Here is a 12,500-nt window from a genome sequence, read left to right on the forward strand (position 1 = left end):
AGAGAGAGAGAGAGAGAGAGAGAGAGAGAGACGCTTTGGCAACAATGGTCTCGGGGGTTTTTATAGCTTCCTTCTGCTTGATGATCGTGGATATTGTAGAAGGATTTCGACCATACTCGTTTTCCAAATCGACGATACGAACGCCACGTTCATGCTTTGCTATAATTTCATGTTTTGCTTCCATCGAAATCATTTTCTTGGGTTTTTCTTATCCCTGCTTTGATACCCATGGTTAATAATAAAATAGACAAAATAACACGAAAAATAGGCGCAAATACAACGAACTAAACAACGACGTGTTAACATGCAGCACCAACAAACAAACAGACTGAACGCCATTTATCGGTCGCCTATACAACTATCGCAAAATCGTATCTCAAATATTTCGTTGTATATCAAAGCTTGTATTTTCGCAAATTTTCTGTTGTATCTCAAAACATTCGTATATTAGGGCAATCGTATGTCAAGTTTCCAATGTAATTTGATCAGAGAGAGAGAGAGAGAGAGAGAGAGAGAGAGAGAGAGAGAGAGAGAGAGAGAGAGAGAGAGACGCTTTGGCAACAATGGTCTCGGGGGATTGACGTAACGTTTATTTTCTGAACAGATAGGACAGAGAATTGGTTCGTTTCATTAAACGGCCTCTGACTCATGGCAGGAAATGTTTTGTTGATACTAATATATAAGCCTATTTAAAGATACATATACTTTAATTAGTCTATATGATACGTAAATAGTAATCAGCTGTTCTTGTAGCCCTCAAGATTTTGCAAAATCACTCCAGGTTGTACATAAAGCTTCAAGAATGTAGTGTCACCAGAGGATTACAATAGTTTTTCCTTCAAGAACCAGCATTCTTTTATGAAAATACTCCAGGGTTGTACATTTAAAAAAACTACAGGAACAACATGTAGTGTAACCAAAGTATTACAAGTAAGGTTTTTATAACTTTTTATTAGTTTAAGACATATTTCCAAGCGTCGTTCCGGCTTACGACGATTTTCGGCTTACGACGCGTCTCAAGAACGGAACCCCCGTCGTAACCCGGGGACTGCCTGTACACAATTTATACACAAATAAACGAGTAATAACACACATAATGATAAAATAACATAGCAATGTGATAAATGATAATAAATGTTAATAAAATCAATTAAAAAAGAAAGGAATTTTACTTACCACAACGAAAAGATGACGTGAGGCCAGCAGGGGGAGGAGGTAGGGAAGGGTAAGGGTGGCAGGGAACGATTTGTTCTCTTTTTATTTACGTATGTACACTAATAACTATGTATAAACACAAATGAAATAACATTGCTAAACTAATTTTTATTTTTTTATTTTAATCAGTTTGTAGTTTAGAAATAATGGTGATGCCTTTGGAAGGTTTTATGCTTTGCTATAATTTCATGTTTTGCTTCCATCGAAATCATTTTCTTGGGTTTTTTCTTATCACCTGCTTTGTCTTTAGCTTTGAGACCCATGGTTAATAATAAAATAGACAAAATAACACGAAAAAATAGGCGCAAATACAACGAACTAAACAACAAAAAAAAAATGACGACGTGTTAACATGCAGCACCAACAAACAAACAGACTGAACGCCAATTTATCGGTCGCCTATACAACTAACACTCATCGCAAAATCGTATCTCAAATATTTCGTTGTATATCAAAGCTTATATTTTCGCAAATTTTCTGTTGTATCTCAAAACATTCGTATATTAGGGCAATCGTATGTCAAAGTTCCAGTGTAATTTGATTAGAGAGAGAAAGAAAGAGAGAGAGAGAGAGAGAGAGAGAGAGAGAGAGAGAGAGAGAGAGAGACGCCTTGGCAACAATGGTCACCGTCTCGGGGATTGACGTAACATTTATTTTCTGAACAGATAGGACAGAGAAGTGTTCGTTTCATTAAACGGCCTCTGACTCATAGCAGGAAATGTTTTGTTGTACTAATATATAGCCTATTTAACAGATACGTTTACGTTAATTAGTCTATATGATACGTAAATAGTAATCAGCTGTTCTTGTAGCCCTCAAGATTTGGCAAAATCACTCCAGGTTGTACATAAAACTTCAAGAATGTAGTGTCACCAGAGGATTACAATAGTTTTTACCTTCAAGAACCAGCATTCTTTTATGAAAATAACTCCAGGTTGTACATAAAACTACAGGAAACAACATGTAGTGTAACCAAAGGATTACAAGTAAGGTTTTTATAACTTTTTATTAGTTTAAGACATATTTCCAAGCGTTGTTCCGGCTTACGACGATTTTCGGCTTACGACGCGTCTCAAGAACGGAACCCCCGTCGTAACCCGGGACTGCCTGTATGTAATATTAATATAGTATATATTATATATTAATATAATTATATATATAGTATATATAATAATATATATATATAATTAATTATCTTATATTATATATATAATATATATATATACATTATATATATTATAATAATATACAATATAATAATATATATATATATATATAAACACACTCTCTCTCTCTCTCTCTCTCTCTCTCTCTCTCTCTCTCTCTCAGGGAAACCTCACTTTAACAGATTAATGGTGGGGAAAGTTGTCTGTAAAAGTGAAGCTTTTTTTTTTCTTTTTTTTCTTTCTTTCTTTCTTTTGCCCTAAATGATATTTACCTGTAGGCTAGCCTCAGCCCAAGTGCAATAACCACCAAGGTACATGAAAAGATTCACTTTATTATATAAATAATATATTATGGTAATAAAACCATCCTTACCTTATATATTAATAGTATTGGTAAATTTTCATAAACAGCTTATTCAAGGAATACTAATTCAGTATCAATGATATCAACTTTTATCTATGTGAGCCCAGCTGAGAAAATGTAAACATCAAGTTATAGTTTTGCTCACAGAAACCTTTATCTTTTGGTAGCCTTTCAGAAATTCTAATGAGAGTGGAAGCGTAATTACAGTTTAATAACATTTAGGGTAATATAATCATTTGACATTAAAAATTCATAATCAATTTTGTTGATAAATAACAGAAAAAAAGTGTTCAGAAAAACTCAAGTCATGTGAACAATCATACATTATTATATTATTATTAGGGGTTAACCGGACTCAGTTAATGGAGATCTGGTTTTATGGTGCTTGTTTAGCCCCCATAAAATTGGCAACTTATGGCGCCATAACGGGCTAGTTATCCGGTGCCATAAGGTGCCGATAATAGAGTTATGGTGCCATAACATTACCTAACAAAGGTGCCATTAGCCAAAACTTGTTATGTATGGCGCCATAAGTCACTGAGTTTCAGTTAATGGTAGTTTTCACTCATCAGCACCCCGCCAAGAACAGAACCCCCGCCGATAACCGGGGACTGCCTTTGAACATTATAAAACTATAGTTTCCTCATATATTATTGGATATCTTTGTAATAAATAGCATATTCAAGGAATAATTCTATATCAATGAAATCACCTTCTATTTATGTGAGCCCAGCTGACAAAATTTAAACGTCAAGTTATAGTTGTGCTCACAGCAACTTTCGTCTTTTGGTAATTTCTCAGAAATTTGAATGGTAGTATAATTAAGGTAACAATAACACTTAGGGTAACATAATACTGGAGCTCAAGAAATGCAAAATAAGGGAAAAGATAGAATATTAGGATTGTACATCCATTTATAATAATAGTGTTTTGTTTGTTATTGTCTCTTGTTTATAAGCTTATAGGGTACCATATGTGTAGTGACAAGGTAGGTGATGTAAAGGTACAAAGTTACTGTTTTACATTCATTGATTTGTTGAGTGTTTTTCCATTTTGAGGCTGCTTAGAGCTGCTATATCTGACATTAGTAATGCAGATTTTATTTCCAATTATAATTCTTGAAACCATGGACAGTAATACATATGATGTTATGTGGTTGGATGGTACAAGATGCATATCTGTATTTTTTTTCCTCATAATCAGTCTTAACAAGTTTACTTTGACATAACCATTTTCAGACTTGGCAGGGCATCTTGGCTAATGGGTGACAAATGTAGTATTGTTGATGTGATGGCCTGGTCAGCAGTGAGGCAGACTGGTTCAGAAGTAGGAGCTCCAGCAAATGTTAGCAAGTGGTACAAAGCAGTAAGCAATCTGGCAGGATTAGGTATGTTCTTCTACTTATTTTCTTTATGTCATAAAAGTGTTTGTGTAAATTGTATAATGAATTTTGATGATACTACTTTTGACAAGTTTAGAGTAATATCGTGTATTCAAGAGGCTATGTAAATCACTTAACTTGAAAGTAATGGGAAGTTGTGATAAGATAGCTTTGTATATATGTTATAAGAGTGGGCACATCTCACCTTACAAATTAAAAATGGTAACATTGGCCGACCTGAAAACCCTAACCATCACAGAAGGCAACTGCCAAAATGAGCTTAGGCACATAATTAAACTCCGAACTACAAAAATAGACTTTATTCCAAAAGATAAGCAAGATTCTGTCTGTCAGGGAAAAACTAGATTAAGTTAACCAAATGAAGTCAAGATCACCCATTTCCATCTGACACATAAAAATGGATTGTTTAAAACAAGACCTGGCTAACTGAAATAAATCCACAAATGTAACAGGAAAAGTGAGATATCTCTCTTCGAACACATATGTTCTCTCAACAAATTAAAATGTCACATAGAAAGAAGACCGTCTCTTCAGTTCGTAATACACAACAAGGGGCTTATCACAACTGATGATTGATTGGCTCACAAAGGCCAACAGAGTTCCTGTCAAAAGAAGATATGACCCTCATTATCATACATCATGATAGGAATATTAATAAATCTTGTGAATGAATCAATACATGAGATATCAGTACATGGGGGAAAAAGGCTCACTGCAGCTGCACAACACAGCAAATATCCCAAACAGTTCAATGTACGGAAAAGGAAAGGTATTAGTGAAAGTATTCAATAACTCTCACCTCTATGTTCATTTTGCATAGTCCCGCAGCTTCACCACCCAACCTTTTCAGGAATCAGTCTTAAATTGCAGTGCCTTGAAAATTCCATCGATATCTCTCATGAAGGATTTAACACAGTGTACATGTGTACGAAGTCTCCTCATAAGACACACCCCTTAGATGACGTCACTGACACGTAACGAGTTGATTACATAGGAAGACTCCGTGACGTCACTCATCACTAATTTAATAACTTAAGAGATCTCCAAAATAACAGGTGTCTTATATTCTAGATTTCGCTGCTTTAAAATGGATCTATCTCAAAAGGTAAAATCTACCCTTCGCTGGTTCCGCCTGTTGAAACAAACTCGCACACAGATATTCTGTCAATGTTCAAGATGACCTGAAGCAGTAAATCTCGCTAACAAAGAACAATGCCTTTTGTCTCCGTAAGAGCCAATGCTGACGTCTATCATTTCAAAGAATGTAATGTCAACAAATGGATTGTTCTAGGATTTTGCTATAATTTTGCAGGACAGCAACACATTTTAACCGTTAAACGGCGACTGGACGTATTATACGTCGACTAAAATTGTCTGTCGGGTGCTTAATTGACGTACGATACGTCAACTACAAAAGTTTTTTTAAATATTCACGGAAAATAGTTATAGGCCTAGTTTGCAAAAAATTTTAAATCACGCGCCTTGAGGGATGCTGGAAGTTCACGGATCAAGCTGTTTTGTTTACAAGCGTTACCCAGGCGCGCACTAAAAAGCATCAGCGACACATCTCAGAAATTCTTTCGTCACTTTGTTGTAATGTTTGCACCGTTTTATATTACCCGTTACATAGACTTTTATATATGAAAATGTGTGCAATTACATTTAGAATACATCTAAAAACAACCATGGTTGTAGCTTTTATCAGTTTTGAAATATTTTCATATAAATCACGATAAGGCTAAAATTTCAACCCTCTGTCAACTTTGACTCGACTGAAATGGTAAAAAAACGCAATTGTAAGCTAAAACGGTTACATTCTAGTAATACTCAATCATTTACCTTCATTTTGCAACAAATTTGAAAACTCTAGCACAATATTTCGATTTATGGTGAATTATTGAAAAAAAAACCTTTTTCCTTACATCTGCGCGGTAACTGCCGAAAAAATCAGAAATTCTTTCGTCAGGTTGTCGTAATGTTTGCCCCATTTTATTAGCCGTTACAGTTTTATATATGAAAATGTGCACAATTTCATGTAGAATACAAAAAAACAACCCATGGTTGTAGCTTTTATCAGTTTTGATATATTTTCATATAAATAACGATAAGTGCCAAAATTTCAACCTTTGATCAAAATTGACTCGACTGAAATAGTCGAAAAACGTAATTGTAAGCTAAAACTCTTACATTCTAGTAATATTCAATCATTTACCTTCATTTTGCAACAAATTGGAAAACTCTAGCACAATATTTCGATTTATGGTCAATTTTTGAAAAACACTTTTTTCCTTATGTCCGCGCGGTAACTGCAGAAAAAATCAGAAATTCTTGCGTCAGTTTGTCGTAATGTTTGCACTGTTTTATATTAGCCATTACATAAAGTTTTATATATGAAATTGTGTGCAATTTCATGTAGAATTCAACTAAAAACAACCCATGGTTGTAGCTTTTATCAGTTTTGAAATATTTTCATATAAATCACGATAAGTGCCAAAATTTCAACCTTCGGTCAACTTTAACTCGACCGAAATGGCTGAAAAACGCAATTGTAAGCTAAAACACTTACATTCTAGTAATATTTAATCATTTACCTGTATTTTGCAAGAAATTGGAAGTCTAGAACAATATTTCTATTTATGGTGAATTTTTGAAAAACACTTTTTCCTTATGTCCGCGCGGTAACTGCTGAAAAAATCGGAAATTCTTTTGTCAGTTTGTCGTAATGTTTGCACCGTTTTATATTGGCCGTTACATAAAGTTTTATATATGAAAATGTGTGAAATTTCATGTAGTATACAACAAAAAACAATCCATGCTTGTAGCTTTTATCAGTTTTGAAATATTTTCATATAAATCATGGTAAGTGCCAAATTTTCAACCTTCGGTCAATTGTGACTCGACGAAATGGTTGAAAAACGCAATTGTAAGCTAAAACTCTTACATTCTAGTAATATTCAATCTTTTACCTTCATTTTGCAACAAATTGGAAGTCTCTAGCACAATATTTCGATTTATGGTGAATTTTTGAAAAACACTTTATCCTTACGTCTGCCCGTGGTAACTCTGCTGAAAAAATCAGAAATTCTTTCGTCAGATTGTCGTAATGTTTCCACCGTTTTATATTAGCCGTTACATAAAGTTTTATATATGAAAATGTGTGCAATTTTATGCACAATACAACAAACAACAACCCATGGTTGTAGCTTTTATCAGTTTTGAAATATTTTCATATAAATCACGATAAATAGAAAAAGTTCTACCTTTGGTCAACTTTAACTCGACCGAAATGGTAAAAAACTGCAATTGTAAGCTAAACCACTTACAGTCTAGCAATATTCAATCAATTACCTTCATTTTCCAACAAACGAGAAGTCTCTAGCGCAATATTTCGAGTTATGGTGAAGTTTTGAAAAAAAAAATTTTTACATCCACGCGTTACAAATTCACGCATCATATTGTGATAATATTTAATCTGTGTTGCTTTGATCGTTTTACAATTTGTTATATATCAAAATAATTGCAATTTAGTGTACAATTCAACAACAAAAATTAACTCATTAGCTTTAACCGTTTTGCTCACAGCGTGATTTGTATACAATTATATATATATGAAAATTTTTTTTTTGCACTGTCATATAGTCCAATATTTATACTATATGAGAATGATATTTTTTTCATTTCTGATGGTTGCATACTAAACTTTAGGCAATTATAAAAAAAGGAGCCAAAAATGAACTGTTAATCTTAAAAACTAAGCGTGGTATGATTTTTTGAAAAAAACTATTTATCCGCTTCGGCGCTAACTCCCGAACGCCGCCAGAACGAGACACTTTGGTAAATAGCGGCTCGGCCTTTAAGGGTTAATGCACCGTATATACAATATATAATCTTGTGCACCTTTATTATAAAACTTATTCTCTTGCAGTTGACTTCTAACACATCATTATTTCTAGCTCTTGCACAGTAACCGCTAATAGTTTTAATTTTTTTCTCTCTACAAAATATAAAGAATCAAGTGTGCCACAGGAAAACAATATTGTGTCCTCAAAAAACGAAAAGAACCAGACCATTTCCAAAAATGCAGGTAAAATATCCAATGGACATATGGATAGGAAAGGCTTAGAGCAACTGCTCAAGAAACTAAACATGAAGTTTCAAGTTCAAGACCATGAAGAAGTGTTTACTGTTGAGGCTTTAATGAAAAATGTTTCATTAATGCCTGGCCTTCACATGAAAAACCTCTTTCTAAAGGATAAGAAGAAAAATTTGTATCTTCTTTCAGCACGGCATAATGCTGAGGTAAGTTGCTGGGCTTGATTTTAGCAAACTGTAAAAACATTAGAGTACATTCATTATTAGACTTACAGTAGTTTTAATTTAGGTTGCTTTACATTTTCTGAGTTCAGTGCATGAGTAAAAAGTTTTGAATTGCAGTGTCTTCCCATAATGTATGTGTTTGGTGTGTATGTGTTGGGGTGAGGGGTATGTCACTCCATTATCCAAAACCACCATGGTTACCATAAAAATCATCATATACTCGACTGTGAGATTCTGGTGACATTATTTGCAGTCCTGTACATCATCAGACTTTGAGGTATATAGAGCAAATGGTATAGAAAATGAATAGGAAATTTTAACTTGTCATTTTGTATTTTTAATTTGTTTCCTGTTTTGGAAAATATATATTGCTGTTAAGTAAAAATTAAAATTTTTTTCTTGTATTGGAGCATACTGCTATTAAGTAAAAAGTAATCGCCTGCAAAATAAAATAATTTATGACTACATAATGGTGTGTAATGATACTTTTGTGTACAGTTTTAAAGAAATGTTTTTTTTTTTACCCACCACTTAACTTCTTGCTGTGTAAAGTATGATGGTAATACTGTTGTGACTTGTATAAATGCTGCTTTTACATACCATTAGGTTTAGTTGGTTCCTTACACACCATTAGATTTAGTTGGTTCCTTATATATCACATTCATGTTTGTCTTTCAAATATTTTGCAACTTTGTGTATTTATTTTTTATATGTTTATACAGTAGTAGTATGACATTGTTAACTCGAAGGGGGTAAAGATTTTAATGTTTATAGATTTATAGATGTAAGATTTTTTCCGCAAATCATGTTGTCACTATCAAGTAGAGGGAAAACTGAGAATTATTAGGCTGGTATAACATTGACACATTGTGTGTTAATCACATCACAAGTCTAGTGTAAACTACTCTAGATAAATGTGGTAAAGAAGAGATATGGAAAGGACAAAGCAAGAAAAAGTTACATTTAAGTAAAAGAAAACTTAAAGCAATCAAGGAAATCATGTATACATGAAGACCTGCATTCAAGACCAGGTAGTGGGTCAGCTGAATACTTAGCTAGGTAAGGGGAGGGGTGTAGTAGAGTGAAAGTAAGGACAGTGATGGACAATAATAATTTGAGAAATGAGGTACGTGTGACTGTGCGGAATTTAAGTACAAGTACCTTACAAAATACGTAACCTGGTTCAATGCAGTATGTTTGCTATCTTTCAGGGGCCCTCATTGCAAATTTCCTGACTTTTAAGAAGAATTTGATGATTGCTCTATGTCAGGGCCGTCCAACCCCATGCCCGTGGGCCAAAAGTGGCCCGTTTGATTTTGAAAGTGGCCCGCGAGAGAAAAATAAGTCATAGAGATGTGTGTAAATTGTCAGCTGTAGGCAAAATTAATGTACCTTTGTTTCAAGAAGAATTATTTGAAATGAAAACTTATTATGCCCACCAAGATGTGAAATTCGGTTTTTGGACACATATATCCTGCTCACATGATTACCCACACATTTTTGATTATGTGTCAAAACTATTGTCAATGTTTGGTTCAACTTGGCTCTGTGAGAGCACATTTTCATTCATGAAGTTATTAAAGTCAGCATTACGATCCTCAATTAGTGACGTAAATCTTGAGTCCGAATTAAGATGTGCTCTCTCTCATTTTCACCCTGAATTTTTAAAAATAAGAAAGTCAGCTATTATCAGATTTCCCACTAAATTTACCTTTGTTTGAATTAAATAAACTCTTGTTTGCCCTCTAAAATATATTTCTTTGAATTCCTCTGAAATAAGTCCTTTATTTTTTTTCCCCCGCATGCTCATTAATTTTAATATTAAATATAAGTCTGAATGAGGGGCTCTGAAATGGCAGACGTAGAAGGCGCATGAATGGAAGCTGATGAAATGACACGGATGGAGACGCCCCATAGCAGGGATTGGGGAGAGTAGTTGACAGCTGAGAGGAAGGCACCAAAAACTGTCTTTCTGGGGCTGACAAGGGGAGAGCCGTTGTAAGATGAGATGACTTTACTGAAACAGTAGACCTTGAAACTTAACTGTCATGGTGGACGACAATGGGATGTGTGAAGTCATGCAGTGAGACAATAGGCCAGAAAGGGGTGGTACTCTTGGCAGGCCTAAACTAAAGGCTCCTAACACTCAGTCAGCTTCTGTGCATCTCCTGAAAAGACTGGACAAAAGGGAGCTGCATCCTTCCTCATAGTGGAGGGAAGCCTCTTCCCCACATCCCTAAAATATCAGGGACAGCAAAATCAATTACTAGATCTCCCAAAACCCCCAATCAAATCTTCTAAGGGCAGATTGGTAGAAGAAAGCAAAAGAGTAAAATTTTCCAAGGAAGAAGCAATGAGGAGATTTTAGTAAAGAAGAGCCAGAACAAGATGGAATGGGAGCGCTCGCAAAGAGCCATAACAAGAAGGAATAGGAGTGCTTGTGAAAAGCCAGAACAAGAAGGAATAAGAGCTGCCATTGGAGATGCAAAGCCTTCCCAAGATGGTGTTGTGGGGGCTTTTCAGGTTACACAATTGGAGCACGATACTAATGGGAACAGAATTGAAGGATCATTGAATTAAATTAAGATTATCCGTAACTTAATTTATTCCTTAAAATTACAGTTCACAACTTATAATCTAAACAAACCAATTTCTTCTATACTACTACACTCCCCCTAACTAAAATATTTTTTAACTCCCTTTCAAAGTACCCCACTGTACTCAGGAATTGGACCTTAACTTCATGTCCATGGTCTCTCATAAACTACCTGTTGTTCACTGACTTCTACTCCAACCACATCAGACTTATCTAGCTTTGGTTCCAAACTACTTACACCAAGTTCGTTCAAACTCTGGAGACTTACATCAGCATCAGCTTCAACTTCGCCAACAACTGACCTGGCTGCTATCATCTCTCTCTTCCATACTCTCATTTATTTCTGCCACCCACACTTTACCTCAAGCTATCCAAAAATTTCCCCATTTACACTTTCCAGTACTTCTAACTCTTTCTCATTCACACTTACTCCCACATTCACTCTTTCAACACTTAGTCAAAGGGAACTCGCACACACATCCCTTGTACTCACCAAGTTCACTCCTTCCACATCCCACTCAAATAATTCAAAATCAATTACATCGTCATTCTCACTACTACCAAACAACACGCAAGGGTATTTACACTTCTCACACCTACTGGCTTTTCAAACCTCTCAAAATTAAGCAACTCGGCTCGTGTACTCTCCGCAAACAACTCTGTAAATGTACCCTTACTCTTTCTACTCCTCTTTTTAGGTTTTCTCGTATGTTCTACTAACACTAATTGTTTATTTCTCCAGTTTATATCTTCCTCTATTTCTACATCTTCCTTTTCCTTTTCCTCCCTTAATAACTTCCTAATGATGCCCTAATATGTATTTTGGTGGTTCTCTCCATCTTCTCAACTGATAATGATGTACTCATAATTACTCTTACATTTCCTCCATTTTCGTCTTCTAGCGCTTAACTCAATCTATTGGACCAAACTGTTTTCATTACTTCACTTCATATGGACCTTCAGACTTCTCACGCATCTTACTCAGTCAATCTTCCCTTGTTAACCACTTCCTTCAACACCTTATCAACTAATCTGTTTTTAACATTCGTGTTAGAAATGTTTCCTTACCAAAGGTGTAAGAATTTTTACAAGCCTTTTAGATAAATTATACGTAACTGAGCCCACTGAACTAATGATTGGTCTGATAGGGTTATTAATTTTGTGTCTTGACTACTTGTTTCATCAAGTCAAATAATGGAAATGTTCCAGATTCAAGTCTTGGTTTATTTAAACTTGATGCCTTCATAATGAAAAAAGTGTAGATAAATATTAGCAACAAAATTAATATATTCAGTTTTTACATGTTTTTGGACTGTACGGATACTTTGTAATTTCGGTTAGGGTTAAATCGTATGTTTAGGTTTGTGACCGTGTGATATGCAATAATCCTGGATTATCTCTCTAATTTTTTACCCTTTTGACAATTAACCATCTGGTATT

General features: G+C 34.7%; 1 protein-coding gene across 6 annotated transcripts in view; it reads left to right on the forward strand.

The window, feature by feature from the left end:
- LOC135223616 (aminoacyl tRNA synthase complex-interacting multifunctional protein 2-like) overlaps nt 1–12,500 on the forward strand; it is a 166,373-nt gene that overhangs the window by 138,634 nt on the left and 15,239 nt on the right. For 4 of the 6 annotated variants that reach the window (XM_064262222.1, XM_064262224.1, XM_064262226.1 and 1 more), the window contains 2 exons: nt 3,984–4,132; nt 8,157–8,446. In XM_064262222.1, coding sequence (XP_064118292.1) covers nt 3,984–4,132; nt 8,157–8,446 — 439 coding nt within the window. Of the gene's footprint in view, nt 1–3,983; nt 4,133–8,156; nt 8,447–9,675 lie in introns of all 6 variants that reach the window. The other 2 variants (XM_064262225.1, XM_064262228.1) reach the window with 2 other exon arrangements.

Source organism: Macrobrachium nipponense, chromosome 10 (assembly GCF_015104395.2).
Source record: "Macrobrachium nipponense isolate FS-2020 chromosome 10, ASM1510439v2, whole genome shotgun sequence".
NCBI classification, from domain to species: Eukaryota; Metazoa; Arthropoda; class Malacostraca; order Decapoda; family Palaemonidae; genus Macrobrachium; species Macrobrachium nipponense.